At 45.6% G+C, this 25300-nt stretch overlaps 1 protein-coding gene across 5 annotated transcripts in view; it reads right to left on the bottom strand.

Annotated features, from left to right (window-relative positions):
* The window catches only part of MED12L (mediator complex subunit 12L), a 366898-nt gene extending 356827 nt beyond the window's left edge, over positions 1-10071 (bottom strand). For 3 of the 5 annotated variants that reach the window (XM_064378797.1, XM_064378798.1, XM_064378800.1), the window contains exon 1: positions 9840-10046. In XM_064378797.1, the coding sequence (XP_064234867.1) occupies positions 9840-9938 (99 nt within the window). In that variant the 5' untranslated portion in view covers positions 9939-10046. Of the gene's footprint in view, positions 1-9839 lie in introns of all 5 variants that reach the window. The other 2 variants (XM_064378799.1, XM_021669546.2) reach the window with 1 other exon arrangement.
* Between the last annotated feature and the right edge of the window lie 15229 nt (positions 10072-25300).

Raw genomic sequence — 25300 nt, 5'->3', positions numbered from 1 at the left:
GATCGCACCACTGCCCTCCAGCCTGGTGACAGAGCAAGACTCTGTCTCAAAAAAAAAGAAAGTGAAACTAGTGACCGCCAGCACACACAGCCCACAAATGCCAATGCCAGAGCTATCCCCAGAGGCTGCAGATAGGGCTGGGAACCTTCCACCAAAAAATACAAGACAAAAGTGCATGAGTTTCTGAAGTATTCTTCCCCCTGCCCAGGAAACACCACACAAGATCTGGTGAGCTCTGAGAAGATCTAATGGTGAGCTGAACAGTTTCCAGCTCTCACAGAGGCACTGGGTGCCCTAAAATGCATAGTGATTCTCATTGCCAGGGCAACCTGAGGGTGTTTACCAGAAAGGGAGGCTGTTTACAGAGAGCAGGCCAAGTGAAGTTGCAAGAACAAATCAGCGCACACAAGTGCTTGGCCCAGATCTGCTTTGACAAGTCACTTTAACCTGCCTGGGACTCAATTTCCTTTTGTATTGAATGAGAAGGTTAGAACAATCCACCTCAAAGTTCCCTTCTAGCTATAAACATGCATGGCTTCCCCGGAAAATAGCAGACCTACAGAATCTCTCTCTCTAAGCAAAACAGAACAGGGTTCTCCCTCCCTTCCCACCAAAACGCTTTCTACCAGAAACTGAAATAAATAAAGGATGCCGCTGTTCAGTTCCCCCTCCATTTCTGATAGGACCAGGTCAAAATGCACTGCCTAATGGACAAGATTTGTTCTTTGTCTCTTGCCGTATATTCCTCATGAAGCCAAAGAGCACGAGAGTTCTTGGAATGTGCAATCTGAGAGAAATAAAAAGGGGGGGAGGGTGTAGGGGGGTGGCCCTCATGCTGCAATTATTCAAAGGTACCAAAATATAAACAAGAAGTACCCTGACAACATTATATGGCTAGAAGAAATTGACTAATGCTCCAACCATGGCTTAAATCATGTGGATAGCTATGCATTGTTTACTTAACAAGAAGTCCAGGGAGAAGTGGTCCCAAGGTCAGTTCAGCAGCCCATCAATTTCATAAAGCTGCTCAACTGACTTCTCATGTTGTCTTCTCTCCATAGGCTTGTTGCCTCAAGGTCAAAAGATGGTTGCCCCAGCTCCAGCTATCATGTGCTTTAAATTACCTTTCCAAAGACAGAAAACTAAGGCGCCTTCAGGTATCCAGGAGACAGCATTTGGTGTCTGTACTTTTATCAGACAGGAAAAAATTATTTTCCCGAAGTCCAGATTTTCATTAAATTTTTTGGGCCAGAGTTAAGTTATATGCTTATCTCAACATGCGAGGGAAACTAGGAAAGTGAGAATCTGGCTTTCTTTTGAGACCGCCTCTCACTATGTTGCCCAGGGTAATACTGAAATCCTAAGCTCAAGTGATTCTCCACCTCAGTGCCCAGAGTAGCTGGGATTATAGGTATGCACCACTGAGACCTGCTAGGATCTGGTTTAAAAAAGAAAAAAGAAAAAAAAAGTCTTTAGTGAGAAGCAGGCAAGGGAAAAGCAGGATAATAATGATGGTGAATTAGCCAACAAAGTGTCTGCCACCTATAAAATTATACCCGGTGGTAGGCTGGTAAAAGTTAACCAGCTTAGAATGAAAGAAAGTCGGACGGGCGCAGTGGCTCACCTGAGGTCAGGAGTTCGAGACCGGCCTGGGTAAATGTGGCGAAACCCCATCTCGACTAAAAATACAAAAATTAGCTGGGCATGGTGGCATGCGCCTGTAATCCCAGTTACTCAGGAAGCTGAAGCAGGAGAATCACTTGAACCTGCGGGGGCAGAGGTTGCAGTGAGCCAAGATCGTGCTACTGCACTCCAACCTGGGTGACAAAGCAAGACCCTGTCTCAAATTTTTTTAAAAATGTAATTAAGTCCTCATTTTGCAGCATTTGCCAATTTCCTTGGTGTAAATACTCCTACTATTGAATTGTACGACCAATTTCAAGCTACTAACATGGTATCAACCATTTAATGAAATTCCAACAATCGGCTGGTATAAACCTGCTCCTGCATGTCACTGATTTTATACCCTACATTTGATTAAAAAGTTAAGTTTACAATGCTGTTTCACATGTAAAATGTTCAATATGATCCGGTACTATTCTCTGCAGCTTATAGGTGAAGAAAATGACCATATTGCCCTATTATCACACAGTGCAAGTGGCAGTAGAAGTGGAATGATCACCTAACAGTCCTAACTCCAACCCTATCCAGCTGTTGACAGATCACAGGTACATAAGTGCCTATATGTATACCCTATGAGATTCCTCTGCCTACACATCACCTAAAGGGGCTCTAGGTTGGCTTGGAACTACCAGAAACCCATTTCTGTAAATCAATTACCTAATAATTATTCTTTAACGTACTTCCTCCAATGACAGAAGTAGTACATATCTGTTGTTACAGCTTGGAATACAAATTAGTACAAAGAAGAAAATAAGAATAATCCTTAATCCTATCCCCCAGAGATGACCATTTGCATGTGAGTGGTAATCCTTCTAGATTTTGTATATATATTTTTAAGTCAAAATTATGCTATTGTATAACTTAAAGACATTGTTCTTTACATATATACATTTTCTAAGAGAAAAAGAGAACAGCATCGTGAACTCCCTTGTCACCAACAAGCAGCTTTAGAAATTATTTAAAGATAATTAAGTCCAAGTGTTTCCATGTTCCCTTTTTGGGGGAGGAATATGTAGGAGATAAGAGCCTCCGCTCTGCATTTCCCTTGGATTTCTTCCCTCTATCTGGTTTTTCTCAGATTCTCAAGTCAGCTTTTCTCCAAGCTAAGCCAATCACCCAATTCTTCACTGCTCAAGAAACTTGACATTTTAACATCTTTCATCGTGTTCATTCTTGTGGATCCCTCCAACTTCTCCAATCTCTGCCTAGTCTAGAAGCCCTGAGAATGGTGTTCACAGAACCTCATCAAAGGAGAGCTGCAGAAGAAATATGTCACAATTCCTGTAGTTTCCAAGTTTCACTTACTCTAAGCTTCTACTTCTGCTTTTCTTTTTTCTTTAACTCACCACTATACTAACGAGGAGCTTTGTCTTCATACACCGGTGCATATATGCATGTGCACACATCTGCAGATGGCACAGCTCACTGGTTCAACTAGAATCCTTCAACTCTTTGTGCATCCTCATCCTCTCCTACCTCGTGCTCATCCAATGCAGTTTCCCTTCCAGACCTCATGGTGTGGTCCTCCAGCCTCTTAAAGGATCACATTTCATGTCCTCAGATGTCTAAGGGAAATATGTGACAGGCTAAAGGACAGTGGCTATACCCCTAATTGACAGCCTTTCAGGAGTCCCCAAAGAGCCCACCTGAGAACCCTGAGACACAGTCAAATAAAATCCCACAACCCTGGTAAGTTCAAAGAATGGCTTCGTGCGACAAAGCAAGACCCCCTCACTAATACCCCAGTTTAGCCAAGTACACGCAGGAGGAAGCTATACCTATTTTAAGACCAAGGCATAAAACTCTCCTCTGCTGTAAACTGTGTACAGCGACAGAAAACAAGCCTATGTTGGGAATCACGGTTATTAGAACTTCAAGGAGGAAAGTAACTAAACTCATTCTCACTGTTTAGTACCAAAAGGTGTTCAAATAGTATTTGCCTAAGAGATTCTAATACAGCAAACAGTGGGCAGCACGTAGGAATAAGGGGGAGACCAGTTCATAATGTTCTCTACAGATAAGGATAGAAAACTAAAGCAAAGGTTTTCAAGCTTGACATGTTTCAGAATCACCAAGAAAGCTTAAAATTTGTTTAAAATGCAAATTTCTGAGCCTCCTTCCCAGAATTCTGACTCAGCAGGTCTAGGGTAGAGGTGGGCCACTTTATCAGCATTTTTTAAAAGACAGGGTATCACTCTGTGATACCCAGCACAAGCTGGAGTACAGTGGCAAGATCACAGCTCACTGCAGCCTCAACCTCCTGGGCTCAAGTGATCCTCCCACCTTGGCCTCCCTAGTAGCTGGGACCACAGGTGTATATCACCAAACCTGGCTTTTTAAATTTTTTGTAGAGATGGGGGTCTCACTATGTTGCCTAGGCTGGCCTCAAATTCCTAGTTTCAAGCCGTCCTCCGGCCTTAGTCTCCCAAAGCGTATATGTGCATTTTTAACAAGCATCTTTCACATTCAGCCGCAGATGTTGGCAGACCCTGAAAAATGACAACCAGCTGAGTTCCTCCTCCCTGGCCATAGAGTTTGGATAGCAAACTGTGAGCAGCTGAAAACAGTAGAACCTCCCAACCAGTGCTTCCTAAACTGTTTCTCTCCTAAGAGTCACCTGAGGCATGAGTTAAACACAAACATTAGTCCCTCCCTGAACACCGGGATTCTGGGAGGTCTGTAGCAGCACCTTGCGGCCAGCCAATTAGTGTCAGGTGAGGAGCTTTCTGAAATCAAGTATCTCCCTTGCCTCTTCTTTTGGTCCCCCAGGCAACTGGTTAAGCTGTCCTTTCTTCCCAGAAAACTTTATCAACATTCTCCCCTTTTGAAGAAACAAAATTTCTGCCTCCCCACTCCTCTTCCCTAGCTGCCTGTAAAACAGGCATTTATTAAGAGTTTTTGATGCTAACCAGAAAATTAACAGGAGTTACCAAAATAAAACAAGCATTGGGACAGTTAAATGTTATAAATACTCACAATTGCTCATTAATAGTTCTTTCTGCATTTATTAATTTCTTTATGAAGTATTTACTGAGCACCTAGTCCACTCCCAGGCACTAAGCCATTCACGAATGTGAACACCACAGACAAGCCTCTGCTCTTGTGCAGCTTACATTCCAGTTGGAAGGCCAGCCATGGAGAGAAGAATAAGCATCCTAATAATTGCATTTCAGACAGCGACAAGCGCTACAAAACATATTAACACAGGGAAATGAACAGGCAAGGATGAGGAAAGAGGGGCTGCAAGGAAGGCCTCCCTGTGGGGGAGTTTCTGAGCTAAGAACCAAATGACAGGAAACAAAACTGCTACAGGGAGCAAGGGACAGGAACCTAGACACAAAGAAGGTAGGCCTGTTGGAAGAAGAGAGGCAGCCTGTGGTCCCAGCACACAGAAAGAAGGGAGAGCAAGTTGGAAGGAGTGACTCAGGGGCCAGATCTTGAAGGGCAGGGTCTTCTGGCTGTTACTGTAAGTACAACAGGAGGCCCCCAGGATTCTTTAAGAAAGCATCAGCTAATAGTGGCTGACCTATGCTGAGTGCTGCCTGTGTGACAGGCACGGTTCCACACACTTTGCACACACTAGCTCATTTTCTCCTCCCAGCAACCCTATGAAGTTGGAACAAACACAAACCTCATTCCATGGTTGAGGAAGCTGAGTCAAACAGGCAGTACATGGGGGAGCCAGAACTCAAAGCTAAGCTGTTTGGCTGCAGGAAATGATTGTAGAGGTGAACAAGGGCCAAACTGGTAGGGCCTTGAAGGCCAAGGTAAAGGGTTTGCATTTTATTTCAAGTGTAATGGAAAAAGACACTGGAGGGGGACTGAGATATTCTGGCCCATTCCCTTAGATCTGAACTAAGAGAAGGCACAAATTCTGGGACAAGCACATAAATATTGGCTGGGTTGGCTGTTAAAACATACTGCAACTTCAGCCATATGCAGAAGTCTAACCCAGCTAGTGTTAAGCAGAATGCTCTAGCCCCTGCAGAACTGGATGCCTTCCCTTTAGGTCAGGGTCCTCGAAGTGAGACCTTACACCAGCACCATCAGATCACCTGGGATCTTGTCACCAATGCAATTCCTGACCTCAGACCTACTGAATCTTAGAGACCCAGCAATCTGTTTTAACAAGCCCTCAAGGCAATTGGAATGTCCTCAGAAGTTGAAGAACCACCACTCTGGGATATCCACAGGCAGATACCACCATCACCACCAACTCTCCTAAGTCATGCTGTGTGTATCTTTGGGCAGCCCCTGCACTGCACACCAGGCCATTCTTCCCGGAAGTCTCTGCTGGTGGGGCTCTACAGCTCCTGATTCCTGGAAATCTCACTACTGCCCCAACCCATTTTTCTAACTAATTTGATTTTCTGCATATATTTACTCTTCAAATGTTTCAGTCTCTTTTATCCCAGAGTAAACCTACTCTTCCTTTCTACTTCTGGGGCTTAATTTTACTTTCAGCCTTAACCTAGGCTCCAAGGCAGACAGATGCAAACGATACTTTCAGCTTTAACCTTGACTTTCCCCAACACCCCTTGGTTACCAGATTTCCCTTTTTAATTTATTCGTCCCTCCTTTACTCATGTTCCAGTTGGATCCTCAGCATTCTAGGAACTAACTGTGCCAGGTACTTCAGCTATACCAAAACAGACCTCATGAAACTGACATATTAGGGGGAGATGGCAAAATGCAAATAAGTATGTAATTATCAATGATATACCAGAAAAGCCTGAGATTTGAATGATGAAGAGGCAGGGCTGACAGTAGTTCATGACAGCAAACATATAGGGGCTGAATCTATGGCAGATTCTATTCTAAGTGCTTTTTACGTATATTATCCAGGTAATCTTCCAACAGCACTATGGGTTAAGTAGTATTATCACTCTCACTCTATATGGAAGGAAAATGAAGTACAGGGAGAATAAGGGGCATGTTAAGCAGAATGCTGTAGCCCCTGGAGAATTGGATGCCTTCCTTTTAGGTCAGGGTTCTCGAAGTGAGGCCCCAGACCAGCACCATCAGATCACCTGGGATCGGGACAGCCAGAATCCCAACCCAAGCAGACTGGCTCCAGAGCCTACCTAACTACAGGCTAAGGTGAGAAGAGCTGAGTGGAATGCTGAATGTGAGGGGGTGGCGAGACAGACAGATGTCCAGGCAGAAAGACCAGAATAGGATATGCAGGAACCCCAGGGCAGAGAAGTTATCCTGAAGCCAGAAGGGAGGCCAAGAATATTGGTGAAATTGGGAGCATCTGGTGGATTGGAAATGCATTTTGGAACTGAACAGGATGTGCCAATGGATGTATGGATGCTGATGGATGAATGGGGTGTAAGCGAGGAGGGGGTCTCAAGGATAACTGCCAGTTTTCTGATTCCCTACCTTAAAAGCTTGAGGACAGTTTGTTTGCAGAAGGCAATGTATTATAACATAATATATAATGAAGTCCTATAGGATGCTGATGCACAGCAAGCTCTCAAATAAATATAACCAATCCATCAAGCAGGTTAAAGCTTCCACCTCCCCGCACCCCCCACCCCCTTAATTCTCCACATGGGTCTTTATTCAACGGTTCCACCCTATCTGCTGGGGCCCTTTTCTAAAACACCATTATCACAGGTTAACAACAATAAAAATTACATTTATGGTGACAAGAGTAACTTCTACTAGGAGGAGGGCTTTTCTCACACAAATGTTGGTTTGAAATTTTTTCTGAAGCGTACAATCAAACTAATTTACAAATGAGAGGCTATGCAACTTGCCTAGGCCACACAATTGCAAAAAGAAAACAACCCTAAATCCAGGTTGGCCCAACTTGGAAGCCCACACTTCCTTCATGAAATCGGCATTTCCCACCACATGTATCTCTAATGGAACACAACTGTTGTTTTAGTTACAGAGAAGAACTTTTAAAGTGTTAATAGTAATAGTCTCATTTTAATATGTATAATCATATGTGTCTATGCATCTAGTATCAAATGGATTTAAAATAGTACGTATACATGATTTGATATAAATTTTATATACACATATATTGTAATAAAACCATGACTCCATGTGTATTATTGCCCAGGAAACACAGAGTTTCTTAAAAATTAAAGAAAACTTTAGAATAAAAGTCCAGGTGGTACAGGGTAGGGTAGAAATCTTGAGGGAGGTAGTACATAAATAACTAAAGCTTAGGCTACTCACCAACCACCCAAGAACAGCCAAGCACCTGTTCCATATTGTACCCAAATTTGGCTACAGCCACACATAACTCTGACTCTCTGCTTGAGAGAGATAAAACATGGGCTGCCTTGGAAAAGGGGATAACATCAGAACATAATATCCCATAAATCATCCTCAAAGCAGTATTCATTTTGACATAAATATTGTTTTGGTGGTACAACTCCTCTGCTTATTCTCCCATATACCTTGGTTAAACCAGTCAAGCTTCCCTAGGCCTGTTTCACTTCGTCCAAAGAAAGTTATAAAAAGTAGTTCCTAAGGTCGCTTCCAGTTTTACAACTCCATAAAATGTTGTGAGACCCTGAAATCCAAAATTACTCTTTCCAGAATCGCAGAGGCCCCAATCCTGAAATGAGTGTTGGCCTGAAGAACAAATGCTAAATAAGCAAACACAGCGTTCCAAGCCATCATGCTATCAATTATGCTGCCCTCTGGAAAGGCACAGTAAGACATTAATTACGAGATGATTAAGATCAACGAAATGTCTCTGTCCCTACCAAAACTTTAAGAATTTCCTCCCAATAATTTTTAAGTTATTAAGTTTACACTGATCCTCAGCCTCTCTAGTATTTCCAGTCCTTAACCATTAACTTCATTCTAAGTTGGGTTAGAAGGGTGGGGTAACAGGTGGGGGAAAAATCCGCGAAATCTTCTCAAACTCCTACCATCCTGTGAAGCTGGTGCTGGAAACCACCTGTAAAACCTTCCCAGCTTTCATCTGCGTGACTCCACCGAATGCTCAAGTATATTTAGTGTGCTAAACCTCTAAAAGGAGTTGCTGTTCCTTACTTCTCAGACACTTTGTAAGCAGGACAGTGTAGCCAGAACAAGCACTTACTCTACTAATGAAACAGACACATTTATCAAAAGGACTTAAGGACACCTCCTTGCCCGCTTTACAAGGCCCCTTCTGTGCTATCAGTGGACGCACAAACTTCTAATGGAAGGTTTTTAGATTCTCAGAAAGATAAGTTTTGAAATGTGGTCAGTTCGCGTTTAGCTGAAGAGATGGGTGGGCTGCAGCTGGCAAACCCAAAAAGCACAGCTGGCTAGCAGGTGATCCAAAAAAAAAAGGCAAGTCCCTGGGCAAATGGTGTAGCCAAAGGTGATCATTATAAATGGAGACTTGTTACATAATTACTTAACTCCTGACAAACACATACATAGCTACAAAATGCCGTGGTTACCCTAGCCATTGAAGCTAGTGTACCTGGTGCAAGAGTAAAGGTTTCTCCAATTAATTTCATTCAAAGAAATAAGCAATCCTGGGACCTATTCCCTCCCAAGGTAACTTGCCTGTACGTATACAAAACAAGTCTCCAGCAATTAAGCCAATTGCCTCTGGGGATGAAAATCGGTGTTTCTCCTTAATTTTAATTTGTAAAGGGGAGAAGGGATACAGACGTATATTCGGAGAGCTAAACGTTTATCACTTCGATAAAAACGACTTCCATTCCAAACTGGAAAATTTGAAAAGCTCCCCCTACCTTCGTCCCTGGCCAGCGGACGCAAAACGCAAGACCTCAGTGTAGGATGCACTGCATTCCAACATTTTTCAAAAAGTTTACGAGGATTTGCCGAAGCGGCAAGAAGAAAAATAAAGCAGGCAGAAGCGGGTGCGAGCGGGCAGGGTTTCCGCAGGGAAGAAGCCGGAGAAGCGCCCGGTGGCGCCGTGCAAGGCCAGGCAACGGGAAAGCGACCGGCACACGGAGAGCGAGCGCCCCAGTGGAGCGCGAGGACTGACAGCCGCACGATCTCCGCCGCCAGGGGGTCGCCCAGCCCCCCAGCCCGGCCCCGGTCTCTCATCCCCCTCCCCGACCTCTTCCCCCGCAGCGCCAGCGATGCCAGCTGGGCCAACTTGGCCCTGGGTCAGCGCTGCAGAGGGCGGCCCCGGTTGCCGGGGAGGCCGCCGGCGCCCTTACCTCCTTCTGCTTGGGGTCCTGTGGGTAAACGTCGGGCGGCCCGAGCCGGGGGCGCTTCAGCGGTCTCTGCTCATAGCTGAGAAGCCCGAAGGCGGCCATGATCTCTCATGTTAACTGGCGAAATGAATGAGAGTTGGAGCTGGAGCAGCAGCCTCTGAGCACCAGGGAGCAGCACTTTGCAGACAGACTCCCTCTCTCCCCCTCCTTGCTCGCTCGCTCGCTCGCTGTGGCGCTGCAGGCAGGAATAAAGCAGGTTGGATGCTGCCGCTGCCCGGCAGCAGACACGCACTGATGGGGACAGCCTCCGGCGGGCACTCGACTGCGCTCGAGCCCGGGGACGCACCGCTCGCACGGCGGCGGCGGAGGAGCTAGAGGTCGGCAGGGTCCTCCGCGGCGCCTACCTCCTGCGCTCCCCCACACCCAGTCCCCAGGGGGAGGAGCAGCTGATGGGAACGTGTGACTTTTTTCACCAATGGACCCAAACCCACCACAGCTGGGCGCAGGATGGGGTGGGGGTGGGGCACTGGGGGAAAAAAAAAAAAACTTTTCTTGGCGCCTAGGCTGGTGTCTCAAGTGCTCGCCCAAGGCGAGGGTGGCCCTCCTCCCCTGCGGAGCGGACCGCCCCCGCCTCTCTCACCCGGCAGGGACCCTTCTCCCGCCGCCACGCGCCCCGCAGACTCCACCACCTGGGCGCGGACCCCGCCGGTGCAGAGGGAGGGAGACCTGGAGGGGGCGCGAGACGCAGGGATGCGGCCGGTGCCTCCTAGACGCCCGCCAGGCTCCGGTGGCGCATCCGCGGCTCCGGTCCCCTCAGCGGCTTCGGGAAGAGGCCGAGACGCGCTGCTGGCGGTCGCGGCGGCTGGAGGGGGCCGTGCTCACGGTGGCGCGGGGCCGACTTAACCCTTTACTGTCCCTCCAGGGGCTGAGGAAGGAGGTGAGGAGCGATGTCTGTGAGCGCCGACGGGGGCAGCCAGCTCGCAGGCGTCTCGGGCTCCCCCAGCCCGCCGCCTCTCCCCGGCCCCAGCTCCTCTTCCCTTCCACCCCCCACCCCCAACAGTTTACCTGTTGGTCCGCGGCTAGCGGGCAGGGGCTGGCGGCGGCGGGGTCACTCCGGCCGCCGCAGCCTCCATTATTCGGGTTAGGATGGGGGAATTGGATTTGATTTTATTTGTGAGGTATCTGCCTCGGCCGGACGAGCTCCGGGGACGCCGCGAAGTTTGCCACTGTCTGGGGGCGGCGAGCGACGCCGGCTCACCGCCGGCGTTCTCGCCCCCACGGCCCGGGAGCGCGAGCTTCCGAGTTGGCGGACGGCGGCGCGGCGTCCGCACTGAGCATGCCCAGCTCGGCGGCCGGACCGCGGAGGAGTTGGCTGAGAGCGCGGTGAGCGCGCTCCAATCCGCCTCTCCGGGTTTTCGCAGCCGCAGAGCGCGCAGCCCGCGGGCTCCGGCGCCGAGGCTGCCCCTGGGGTGAACCAGGGCGAAGGCGGGAGCGCCCTCAGGAGCCCCGCTCCAGTCCCCCAGCTGCGCCTTCCGCCTCGACCTCCTCAGAGGTCGCTGTCCCAGTGGCCTGGGCCGAAAACCTCACCTGCGCCGAGAGCGTGGAAGGGGCGGGGGGTGGGGGCGGTGATCTTCCAGGGCAGACCTTGGTCATCCAACCCGCCCTCGCTCCTCGCTCCTCGCTCCTCGCTCGCTTCGGGGTGCGGGCACCAAGATGCTGAGCCACCTGCCGCGAGCTCTTCGAGACCGGAGCCGCGGAGGCGGGCTCGGCCTGTCCTGAGGGACCTCGCGGGAGGCGTGCCCGGGAGAATGCGCCCGCACTTGGCCAGGAATGATGGCTGCCATTTTTGGAGCCTTCGCTAAGTGCCAGGATCTTGACAGAATCTCTGGTCCTTACAACAACCTTCCACAGTCTTACTGTACCCTTTTTATGGATGGAGAAATTGAGCCAGCTCAGAGAGGTCTACTGACTTGACGAAAGCCACGAAACTAGTCGGAATTTGAACCCACCACTGATTCCAAGTTTCTGACCTATTTTCCCTGACTTGGACTTGGAGGGACTGGGTTCCTAACCTGCCATTGCCTAATGGAGTCACGTTCTCCACGGCTTGAGGCGTTCTCGGCCTTCCCTCTCTGTAAGACGGTACAGGCAGATTCTAACCAGAAGGCTTTGATACATAGTAAGCGCTCTGGAAATGTTGGTTGAATCTGAACATCGACTTACCTCTGTTGACGTTTAAGCAAAGGGGAAGAAAGAAGGCGATAAAGTGATGGTAATGTGGTAGAGGCTAGTTCCTCACTCCTGACCCGAACCTGTGCGCACCTCCAAACCCAGTTTGAGACTGAGTCAGATGTTTAGCTTTTGGCTTCCTTAACCTGAACAATGAACATTTACCCTCCACTGGAGGGCATTTCCTGAACACCTTCCCCATCTTGCCCCAGGGTCTTCTTTTCCACTAATATCCTGGGACTAATGTCATGGCTGGACTTGCCTTTGTGATCTAGGCGTCTATCAAATCTAGCTCCCTTGTTTGAAAGAAAGGACAGCTTTTATTATCTAACTTTATTAGGGAAATTATTAAACATACAAAAAGCTGAAGAAATCATATAAGGAGTCCCCAAATACTCATCTCTCAACTATAAAAACAAGTATTTTTGTTTCATCTATCTCCCCCATCCCCCTCATTGACCTACACTGGTAAGGACAGTTTTACTCACTGTTGCAACTCAGAAACACAGTATGGGACCTGACACGTGGTGAGCATTCAAAAAAAATGTTGGCTTATGGAATGGATGATAGGTAGGTGATGTGTGGATGGACTGATGATTATATCATTAGTGGTACTTTGGGAATAATACCCTGCGCTGCTACTCAATCAAACACCCCTAGGCAGGGGGAGAAATGTAATCTCAATTCTTCCCTTGGGATACTTAAGCAAGCGCCTCCAACTGAAACACTTTGAAGCACTTCAAATCTTATCTACCAATAAGAATTTTATCTTAAAATCAAAATGTGTCAGTAGTGTGCCCCTGATGTTTGGGAAGGGAAAATAATAGCCCTCTCGCTGTTGTCCCTCTTTAACTCCCTCTCTTGAAGCAGTCTGGCATGTATTCCTTGACCCTCTCAACATAAATAAAGAGTGAAAACTTGAATATGCTTAGAAACTTCCCCTAGGAATCATTATCTTACTGCATGGATTTCCCATGGATATTTGGCTGTTTACCCTGAGAAATCTTTGCAATCTACCCCCTACCTAGCAATCCAACTTTTTCTCCTTAACCTCTTGCCCCAGTTAGCTTCCTTTCTAATATGGAATTCCCAGACCCTTTGTCTTCAGATACTCTCCTCTACAATCTTTAGAGTATGGACGCTGGTACAAAGTCCACTTCAGATTCCCCTGGCAAAAGGTTATCTTTTGGCTTTTTTTTTGTTTGTTTTAATTGAGATGGAGTCTCGCTCTGTTGTCGGGCTGGAGTGTGTGGTGCAATCTTGGCTCACTGCAACCTCTACCTCCTGGGTTCAACCTCAGCCTCCCAAGTAGCTGGGATTACAGGATTACAGGTGCCTGCCACCATGCCCAGCTCTCTCTCTATATATATATTTTGTATTTTTAGTAGAGACAGGGTTTCACCATCTTGACCAGGCTGGTCTTGAACTCCACCTGATCCACCAGCGTTGGCCTCCCAAAGTGCTGGGATTACAGGCGTGAGCCACCATGCCTGGCCTATCTTTTGATTTTTTAGTGCCCTTAGCATTTAATTTTTATTACCACCTTCTAACATTTATTGGCATTCATTTGAATATGTCACACAGAATATGTCTTGTTGCTTCATCCCCACATTTCCCTCCTGGTCCCCTTCTTCCATTCCAGAATTAGTCTTTAAGCAGACTAAGTTCAGCTCATCATGATGGGCTTAACCTATAAGCCACTGTGTTCTATACAGTGCTTGAATTTCCCATGTGGTGCTGGTTAATATAGCAGATAGGCACACATTCTCATTGAATAATGTGGGTTCTAGTTGATACTGTTCCTAAGGTGCATCTTATCTTTACCTACCTAATGATCCCCTGGGCCCAGGAACAATTTGCCTGGAACAGAAATTAGAGAAGACCAGAGGCTCCCCAAATAGGTCTCAGCCTAGAACCTCAGCCTAATAGGAAGGGATGAGTTCAGGTTCCTGAGGAAGTTTTGTATAGCTGTCCAGGAAAATGGGGTTGAAATGTGGCTGGAGACAGGTGAATTAATTATAAACCATTTTAAGCATATGGTGCTAAATCCTCCAAGTATAAAGCTTAGTCTTCACTGCTGCTTTTGTGGGTTGCCAAGTGTTTAAAAGTTGACCCTTTTTCTTAAGTCACATTCAAGGGTTTCTCAAAGATTCCCTAAGTGCTTATGTTCTGTCTGCAAGCCCTGATTTTCAGCATTCTGCAAGGAGTCCCTCACAGTTGGTATCCACTTGTGCTTTTGGGCAAATCCCTTTAATATAGCTCATGGCTGGCTTTCCCTACATTTGGTCTGCCAGAAATACACAAATGTCCTTTGTCTGTACATACGCTAGTGCAGGCATTTTTCTAACTAGCCTTCTGTCCTTGCCCAGCATGAACACACTCTGCAATCCACAATTCTCCACCTTGCAAGTTCGCCAGTCTGAATCAGGTTCATGCAAACTGCGGAGGACAAATGTCAAATGCTCAGGTCAGTGACCCCCTCAAAGTTCTTTTCACAAGGTTTAAAGTGAGGACTGAAATGTCTTTGGTGAAAGACAGAGACACAATCATTTGCAGAGCAGATTTTTTTTTCTTTTTTGAAGACAGTTTTGCTCTGTCACTCAGGCTGGAGTACAGTGGTGCCATCTCAGCTCACTGCAAACTCCACCTCCCGGATTCAAGTGATTCTCCTGCCTCAGCCTCCTAAGTAGCTGGGATCACAGGTGCGCACCCCCTCACCTGGATAATTTTTGTATTTTTAGTAGAGACAGGGTTTCACCATGTTAGCCAGGCTGGTCTCAAACTCCTGACCTCAAGTGTCCACCCACCTCGGCCTTTCAAAGTGCTAGAATTACAGGCATGAACCACTGCACCCAGGAGCAAAGCAGACTTTTAAAATGAGAGTGAGGACATGTTCTCACTCATAGGCGGGTGTTGAACAAGGAGAACACATGGACACAGGGAGGGGAGCACTATACACGGGGGTCTGTTGGGGGGAGGGGGGATAGTGGGGGGGTGGGGAGTTGGGGAGGGATAGCATGGGGAGAAATGCCAGATATAGGTGAAGGGGAGGGAGGCAGCAAATCATACTGCCAGGTGTGCACCTGTGCAACAACCTTGCATGTTATTCACATGTACCCCAAAACCTAAAATGCAATAAATAAAAAAAAAAATAAATAAATAAAAATAAAAATAAAAATAAAAAAAAAAAAAAAAATGAGAGTGAGGAATGGCTAGGAGCAGAGGCAGGATGTTGACCCATCAGAAACTGTGGTCCTGGCCGGGGATGGTTGCTCACACCTATAATCCCACCACTTTGGGCAGCTGAAATGGGTGGATCACTTGAGGCCAGAAGTTCGAGACCAGCCTGACCAACATAGCAAACAAAAACTTAGCTGGGCATGGTGGTGCTTCCCTGTAGTCCCAACTGCTTGGGAGGCTAAGGCAGGAGAATCACGTGAGCCTGGGAGGTGGCGGTTACAGTGAGCCAAGATCGCACCACTGCACTCCAGCCTGGGTGACAGTGACTCTGTCTCAAAAAAGAAAAGAAAAGAAAAAACTGTGGTCTTACTATCCCTATTTTACAGATTAGCAGGTAGGGATCCAGAGGTGAAGCTACTGGTCCCAGGCCATTGAGTTAGCCAGTGGCAAAGCCAGAATCAAACCTAGATCTCTCTGACTCCCAAACTTATGCTTATTATTGTTGTCAATGTGTTACATGTATTAATTATCATTTACATAACACATAAAAGTGAGCCTTTGAAGACAGTCTGGTATAAGAGAAGCAAAACTCCTGACAGCTCACTCTGGCATAGCGGCACAATTCCACTCAAGTGGAAAGAAACAATTCTCAGTGTAGTGCCTGTAGGTGAAGTAATTAAAGTTGCTAGCTTTCCTCTTGGGATTGTTGCTTGTCCAGCTGTATATATTATTGTGTTTTGTTAACAGATTGTCTATCGGCAGTTTGCTTACTTTCCATTTTTCTTATATTCCCATTATATTTCAATGTATTTGTCTCATGCCTACTTCTGACTCAAAAAAGAAAAATTTCCCCTTTCTTTTAGACTCTCCAAAAAAGGAAAGATGATAATGACTTGAGAAGGTGGGTCAGAAGAGAAAAAGGAGGAATGGAGGAGTAATTTGGGGGTGTTTATTCAAACTGGATTTTTAATACAGCATTTACGCTTACAGAGATATTAAAAATACAGACGTTAAGACTCTGAAGCAGCACTGACCAACAGATTTATATTGCTTGCCAGATATATACTTTTAAACATTCTAGTACCCACATTAAAGAAGTAAAAATAAATAGATGAAATTAATTTTAATATACATTTGCTTAACCCAGTATAACCAAAATATTACCATCTTAATAGGTGATCGATCAATGCCAAAAAAAATGTATTAGTGAGATATTTTACATTCTTTTAAGTATTCTAAATCTTGTGTGAATTTTATACCTATGCCACATACCATTTTCAGACCAGCTGCATTTTACATTGCATGTGTTCAATAGTCTCACATGGCTAGTGGCTAACATATTGGTCAGCTCAGCTCTGAAGGAATGTCTCAGTCCTAATGAACCTGCAACATATGGGGTTTTAATACTGACACTGAGGAAGGAGGTGGGTTTCCAAATTAAAAGAACAAAAAGTAATGAGAGAAAACAAGAGAGGCTGTGCATTGTGGCTCACGCCTATAATCCCAGCACTTTGAGAGGTGAGGCGGGCGGATTGCCTGAGGTTTGAAGTGAGTTCAAGTCCAGCCTGGCCAACATGGTGAAGTGCCATCTCTACTAAAAATACAAAAATAAGCCAGGCATGGTGTTGCACACCTATAATTCCAGCTACTCAGGAGGCTGAGGCAGGAGAATTGCTTGAACCCAGGAGGCAGAGGTTGCAATGAGCTGAGATCACACCACTGCATTCCAGCCTGGGTGACAGAGCAAGACTCCATTTCAAAAAAAAAGAGTGAGAGAGAGAAGAAAGAAAGAAGAGAGAGAGAGAGAAAGAGAGAGAAAGAAAGAAAAAAGAAAGAAAGAAGAAAGAGAGAGAAAGAAAAAGAAAGAAAGAAGAAAGAAAGAAAGAAAGAAAAGGAAAAGAAGAGAAAGGTAAAGAATAAAAGTAAAGGCCACTTGGGGAAGACAATAGATACCCAAACAGTACTTAGTTGCTAGACAGATAGAAACTTCAGGGGGCAAAGGATGCAGAAAGAAAAATCTAGGGACTTAAAATCAAACGATAAAATAAGAGAGTTCTAAATTACAAAGCTGAACAAATGACAAGGCTAAAGATTTAACCTCATTCACCAGCAAAATTGTGTCTGCTACATTTACAAAAAGAAGGCTGACTGGTTGGTTTCTGGAGAAGGAAAGGGGCCACACAAACTTAGGTCACTGTTAAAATCAGGGTCACATACTCAGCTTTTCAGCACAAGAATCTCATTTTGTCAGCTTACCCAGAGCTATTCAAGCACTACAAGGCAGACAAATCCTCAACACACTCAAGAGTTCTGGTTTCTCAATACAAAGAAATACCCCTTTCCAGAGACTGAAATACATATATCCTCTTATTCAGATCACCTCCTTTCTAAAGTTTGTTGTAAAACCAAATTAGCAAGCAGAAATTTGTTTGGTGACCACGAAATTACAGCAAAGGAAATTGGATGATCTCCAACGAGCAGTCATGCAGACTGTCCCACTGTAGAACTCATCTCCCTATGACACAAATAGGATAGATGTCACACTGTGGCCCATCAGTCTCATTGGTGGATATACAGATAGGTTATTATTGTTCAATGCTTTTAGTATTTACTCCATACCAGAGGTTCTTAGTGGTCCACAAATATTTGTTTGTATTGTTTTGGGCTTGCATAGTCACTTCTGGACTCTCTAGGAAAGTCTGCCTACACTGGGTCCACCTTTTCCAATGACATCAATCTGTTGGAGCTGAGACAGGTCTGCCCATTGAGTGTGCTATGTTGTCACATCCCCAACTGACTCCCTTCACTCAGAGGGCTGGCTCACCTGTTGAGATCCTACATCTTGAAAGAGTGAGATCCCTACTATATGAAGACTTCTGCTAAGCAGGCCTGGCTTCAGACTTTCCTGTTGGGAAAGGAGAGGGATTATTTTTCAGTTACACAATAATTGATTAGGTTACTACTTTTTTTATTGTTAACCAGTTAAAGATCCAGTCTTTATCATCAATTAGTTTCAGATTGAAACTAATCTGTTAGGATGGGTTACATCTAATGAAAATTAAAATCTGATAACTATTCATTGAGATATTTCAGTTCTCAGAGAAAGATTTTTCTCCAAGTGTTAGGGACATCCTTATACTTTCTTATATACCTGCTGCAGTCCCAAAGCACAAGAAAGTGTGGAAAATATATTAGATGGCAGAATCTGGATAGTAAACAAAATATCTCGACAGATTGAAATGATGAACTAAATGTAACAGGGTCAAATTTTACACAAGAATAAACTCTTTTTCCCCCCATCTACTGGATATCTAAAACTGGTACCTGCTGTTTGCTAAATCTAAAGTTTAAATTCTAAGCAATAAAAAATAAAATGCTGCCAACATTTTGCTCTCAGTAGCATTTGGGGAATAGCAGTGCACAAATTAATTACATGAATCCTTTATATAATAGTATTTTTTATTAGTATTGTTAAAACATTGCCCAACATTCTCACCACTATGCCTCTTCCCAGGGCTGTTAACAAATAGGAGAGAAAGGAAAGCACCTCTTGGCTACAGTTGTGGTATGCGGAACTGCAGAGTGAATATAAAAATTGTCTCGAAGAGAATGTTGCAAATCCAAGATGGAGAAATGTGTCAGATCAGCAAAGAAGCCTGGAGAAGTTAGGGTCTCCTGACCCCTGGAACCTCAGCCCCCTGGTCCAATGTTGCCAACAGGAAGCAGGGGCTAGCTGGGGGTGTGGTGATGAGCAAAATAGACATGAGGTTCAAGTTGGGGCATCTTGAGTATAAAGAGGCAAAGGGAGTCCTTTCTGAGCAGTAGTAAATGAAGCCTACAGAAGCTCTGACAGCTAGACTGAAACAGAAGATGAGAGTAGAGGCTGGCTGAGTAAGGATGACAGCAGAGAGGAAGAAGAGCTGAGAACCAAGTTGTCATCAGGACAGATCAAGGCTTGTGTGTAGGAGGCAGGCAACTGGCTTGCCCTGAGAATGGTGGGCTTTTTCCCCATTGCCAAGGTACATAATGAACGTGAGGACCCCCGAGTAGATGACAGCACCAACAGTGGATGGGGGAGGTAGGGCGGAATATCTAAATGGCATAAGATCAAAGGAGAATGGTTTTAACAAGACAGTGAAATATAATGTGGGGGAGTGAAGCAGACACTGTGGCAGACACTGCTTGTTCTCTGCCCAATATCTTTATCTTTATCCCTTTTCTTCCTTAGTAACGAAATCCTGAATTTGTTCTGGGGTACAATATGCCAGCTAAATATACCTACCTTCCTAGATTACCTTGCATCTAGGGATGGCCATGTGGCACACTTCTAGCCAATAAGACGAAAGCTTAACTTCTCTAAGGATTCTGAGAATGTTTTTCTTTCCCGATGCAGCCAACACCCTTTAGCTCCTTTTCTCTTCTTGCCTGGAATTTAGACATGAAATCTAGACTACAGTGGCAGTCTTGTGACCAAGAAGTTAGAAATACCGGTATGAGGAAAAGGCCAAGACAACTCCAGAGATGTGAGTCCGGATTTCACCTGGCCATCGAACCAATGCCAGCAGTCATCTACAACCAGGTATCTGGTTATGTGAAGAATGAACCCTACTTAATGAAGCAAGTGTTAGTGACTTTTCTATTATTTGTAATTTATTATATTCCCCATAGAGTTCAACCCACCTTGTTGCCCTAAAATACAAAGATAAGAGGGGTGCAGGAAAAGTAGTGTTCCAAGAGAAGAGGCCAGCTTTACAAAGGTAGAAGGAAGGAGGTGAGAGAGTGTTAGAAAATAAACTGTACAGGTAGGGCAATTTGCTAGCTATGGAGAAGGGATTCAAGAGACCAGAGTAGAAGAGAATGAGGAGAGAAGGGATGGAAGCCTGGGGCAGAAAGATGTACAAAGCTTTATGAGGATGATGGTGTGGAAGTGGATCAGCTGACTTTGTGGGGTTGAGGGTAGAGACTCCACTTTGAACCTAGACCAGCATGAACAGAAGCAAGATCCATGGAAGATTTGGTCTCCAGGTCTCCTTGAGGTCAGAAACCTTGTTATCTTCCCTGAGGAATTTCCAGGTTGCACCAGTGGGACCATCATCTTTCCACATCCTTGGTTAGGAAACAAAGGAGAAATGTCATCCCTTTGGGCTCTCTAGAGAATCCATGTGCAGGTTTAAAGCCAAATAATGAAACCTGGCAATTTCTCTGGATTCCCTTTAAATCTCTCTGGGGTCAGAAATAGAAGCAACCTGAAGGAGGCAGGGAGGAACTGCAGACCACAGAGCCTGCTAGGGTAGGGTGAGGGAGGCATTTTGCTCTCTCCTCTGGTAATTGGCCCACAAGGGCTGTTGTCTCCCCAAGGAGGCTGGTGTTCCCCTCCCTAAGCCCTTAGTCCCAAAGCAGAGTGACAGCCGTGAGCCTGCTAGATCATCCATGTTGCCATAGCAACAGACTTGCCCTTGGAGCAGTGGGTTCATGACAAAATGATCAGCCCTCTCTTAAAGGTTGTTGCTGTGTGGTGGACCAAGAATGCAAGCCAGGTGGGTGGGTATGAAGGCCTGGAGCCAAGAATATTCAGGGTAGGAATTTTATCCCAAATGGTAAAAAGCCTGAAGAGTCTTAGAATGAGTACAAGCTAAATCCAACCATCCGGGGGCCAAAACAGAAGAAGCCCTATTCAATCATCAAGTCCAAGGGACATCTCCGCATGATGAATTTGGTGGGGGAAGGTAGGGAGTGGTAGTGAAAGTAAGAGGAGAAGCCAGAGCAAGAGGGGCTGGAGTGTCTGTGATTCTTTTCTTAGACTTCTGGCTACATGGTGTGGTAGCTGAGCTGCATTAATAATATTCAGGGACTCTGGGTGGACACTGGCTAACCCCAGCCCCGTTAAGCCATGGGTAGCTTGCTTCCAACTCCCATTCTTGCTGTAAGTCAATGAAAACCAATTCTGATGGTGTTCTAGGACTCCATCCTCACCTCTTCTTCAGTTCCTTCTCTTGGATGAAGTTCTCAGCATCTCTCTATGGGCCCATGAAACCGCACATACCATCCAGGATATCTGATCAGTTTCTATAACCAGACACGCTCCTAGTTTCTGCTGTAGTTCTTAACTAGGATCAATCTACAGCTCTTTGGGTTGGAACCTGGTGGAATATAAGTTCCATCAAGGAAGGGTCTTTGACTGAGAGTTTATCACTGTATTCCTAATACATAGCATGAGCCTGTCACATAGCAGGATTTTAATAAATATTTATTAAATGAATAATTGAACAAGTGGGCTTGACAATTTTCCTAATTCTTGCCTGCTCCAGGTTATTGGACTCTACTGTGGGCACCTGCCATAGTCATAGTCCTGCTTCTTTCAAGACATTCTACTCACTTGTCACTGAAAGCATCTGAGAGATTCCTGCTTATCCACCTGGGTGGGCCCAGGGACACCAGCGCCAGCCTGGACTAGGACAAGATTTCAAATGTCCCTTTAGCCACTGCAGTGATAGCTTTGTTATCCCCTTCTTGGTGACAACAGCATTACTCCCCTAACCCAGACCTTGGGTCTCAGCCTACTTCCTTCTTGTCATCCTTCACAGGCAGCTCTATGAGAGTTGTGATACTGTAGATGGCCTTGAGGGTCTCCCCACTACAACAGCCTAGGAGTAAAAAGTAAGATTACAACGTAATTTCACTCTGATTCACAATTGAAAAAGTATAAAGCTTCTTTCCTAATACGTTATCTAAAATATATATATATACACGTCTTTTTTTAATTTCCTTACAGCACTTACTGCTAATTGAAATTCCTTATATATTTGTTGTCTGGCTTTTTGTCAATTTCTGTCATTGGAACATAAGCTCTTTGGTGTCAAGAATATTGTCTGTTTTGTTTACTACCTAACCAGTAAGTGTCCCGTAACTATTAAATGGATGAATTAATTACTCTGGATTAATCAGGGTCAGGATAGGCCCTCTGCATACCTAGGAACCCAGATCTCTGACCGCATTGTGAAATGCTATTTTCATCTTCACTTGCTCCATCTTTCCTTGGGCACAGGTGCAGCCATTGCCTCTGACGTCAACATACTGCCAAGACATGGGTGCTTCCTTTGCTATCAAAGCCCTCAGTGTCACCTTCCACCCCTATCTGCCCAAACCACACTGCACCAAGGAGCCTGTTGAGCTGGGCCCAAGCCTGCCTTTCCAACCCCGATAACATACCAGTGTGGAGATGCCTGGCCATGCTCCCCACTGAAGAGGAAGCAGTTGCTTTCCCCTACCCTTTCTATTACCCACATCCCAAAACAAGGCTGCCTAGAACTTCCAGATATTTTTTGTAAAAATAACCTTTTAGCCTTTGCAGTCAACTCTCTTGCCTAGGAATCTGGCATTAGTCCAGCTCAGTAAGAAGCACAGCTCAGTAACAAGCACAGTGCTATACCCAGACATCGGTATTAGACTAAGCTCACATGCGTGTGTTTTTCTCAATCTTTTATCGACCAAGATCCCTCAATTTCTCTTATAGTCCCTAGGATAGCCTCTGCCACTGCCTGTCCCCATAGCATGATTGACGTGTCTGAATTCTCCTATGGGCACAGTTAGAGCAGCAGCCAGAATGGCCACAACACAAGGAGTTTGGATTTTTACCCTGTGGGTGAAAATGAACAAATGGAGGCCTTGGATAAGGAGATTATCTTGGAGAACCAGTGCCTTAGAGATAGATATTTATTATCAATATGTAGAATTAGACATGGTAGAAGACTCTAGGCAGCCTTTGGTCATTGTAATTCACCCCTCAAAGGTCCCGACTGAACAGAATTCTACTTCCTTCCCATATTTCTGAGTCAGTGGTCCTCTCTGAATATTGCTGGCTTTATGCTTTCTGGGTACATGGTAGGTATGATGATGATGATTATTTTTTTTGAGACAGAGTCTCACTCAGCTGCCCAGGCTGGAGTGTAGTGGCATGATCTCAGCTCACTGCAACCACTGTCTCATGGGTTCAAGCGATTCTCCCATCTCATCCTCCCAAGTAGCTGGGATTACAAGCATCTGCCATCATGCCCCGCTAATTTTTGTATTTTGGTAGATAGAGGATTTCACCATGTTGGCCAGGCTGGTCTTGAACTCCTGACCTCAGGTGATTCACCCACCTTGGCCACCCAAAGCTAGGATTACAGGCATGAGCCACCACACCTGGCCGATTATTAATTTTGTGTGTCAACATGAGCAGGTTATGGGGTACCCAGATATTTGATTAAGCATTTCTGTATGTGTCTGTGAGGATGTTTCTGGACGAGATTAGTATTTGAATTTGTGGACTAAGTAAAGCAAATTGGCTATCCCAGTGTGGGTGGTGTCATTCAACCCACTGAAAACCTGAATCAAAAAAAAAGGCTGAGTAAAAAATAAGTTTTTTTTCTTTGCCTGACTTCTTCCAGCTGAGACATGAATCTTCTCCTACCCTCAGACTTGGACTCAGACTGGAACTTACGCTATTGGGTCTCCTGGTTCTCAGGCTGTCAGACTCAAAGTAGAACTGTGCAATCAGCTCTGGATCTCCAGCTTACTGACTGCAGAATTGCAGGTCTTGGGACTGCTTAACCACTATGATTGAGTCATTCCTTATAGTAAATTTGTGTGTGTGTGTGTGTGTGTGTGTGTGTGTGAGAGAGAGAGATCTCCTAATAGTTCTTTTTCTTTGGAAAACCTGGATTAACACATGGGATTTCACTCCATGGCCTTCTGTGGATGGGTGGGGTCAGATGACCAGTTGTGGCCAATGAATTGTGGTCATATCACTTCTGCAGAGCGTTTACATGCAGGTGTGAGACACTTCAAGATACTGAGGGTTGGGGTTGTTGCTACAGCACAGCCTGGTCTATCCTGACCAATGCATTTTCTTCTCTCCTTCTCTTTTTTCCTTCACAAGTAATTGATAACTTCCAGGAGACCCTCAACACCTTCTTTTCTGGCAGGAGGTTATGGAAGCTTTGGAGCCAGGAAGAATTCTGAAAAAATCACTAGGGCAACATTTCAAATTAGACAGTCATATGGCTACATCTTCACCTCTGCAATCACAGAAGGTTGGAATCATACAACCGTACATTTAAATAGCACTGATGACCTCTAAAAATATTTTCTTTCAGTATTATATGGAAGGGGACATCAGTCTTCCCTCTTTTCACCAGCCTGACTTATTAGTTCCTCTCTGGGAGTGGTGCAGGTATGGGGAGAATCAGTGATCTGGTCAGCATTTCAAGACATTCACGGACCAGGTTTTAAAGGTATCTGCACACATTCCCACTCATTCTGCCTTGTATTCCTTACCTTCTTTTCTCAGTGCATTAAGCAGAGTTAGACAAGGCCTGATCCTTACGGTGGGGTGTCCTCTCATCCATCTTCTGAACTCCACAAGGCTGTATGGGTCCCTAGGAACCATCAGGGGTTGGGACCTTTCCTAGTCTATCTTTTCCTCTGTCTCTGTCTTTCCTTCTTAGGCTCCCAGAATTTGGATTTAGAGGTACATGGTGGGGTGACAGAAAGCCCCGGTTAGGCCACTGGCTTTTTACCTGAGCTTATTTTGATGTTGTCACCAAGTATGATTCATTGTATTGTGTCAACTTAGCTAAACTATGCTCCCCAGATTTCCCTTCCCTATGTACTTCTGAATCTATGAGGGCCTAGAGAGATGTTCTGTGCAAGATTAGATGGTAGAATGAAGCATCCCTTCATCCTTTGCACACTCAGGAGGTGGGCACAGGGACACCAGGTGCTATCGCAGCTCAGGTTATTGAGACTTACTGAGGTCTGGTGGGGCCACTAGGCCTGCACTCCTCCAGCTTCCACATGATCAGCTTCTCTGACTCCTGAGTCTGGTGCTTGTTTAGCACTGTGATAAGCATCTGTTTCTCCTGCAGGCCTCCCTGTCATCAAAGTTGGAGGTCTGCAGGCATTGGAAAACAAACTGGGTTCCAGCCCGTCCTTGTGGGTTCCAGTACATTCTTGCTTCCCCACTTCATCCCTTCTTGACACCATATATCCTTTTGACAGATTCCCTTAATTTT

The sequence above is a fragment of the Aotus nancymaae genome, unplaced genomic scaffold (genome assembly GCF_030222135.1).
Source record: "Aotus nancymaae isolate 86718 unplaced genomic scaffold, 86718_ANA_hifiasm-v0.15.2.pri h1tg000019l, whole genome shotgun sequence".
NCBI lineage: Eukaryota > Metazoa > Chordata > Mammalia > Primates > Aotidae > Aotus > Aotus nancymaae.
Note: the sequence above shows the minus strand (reverse complement) of the source record. Positions and strands in the feature narration are given on the sequence as shown.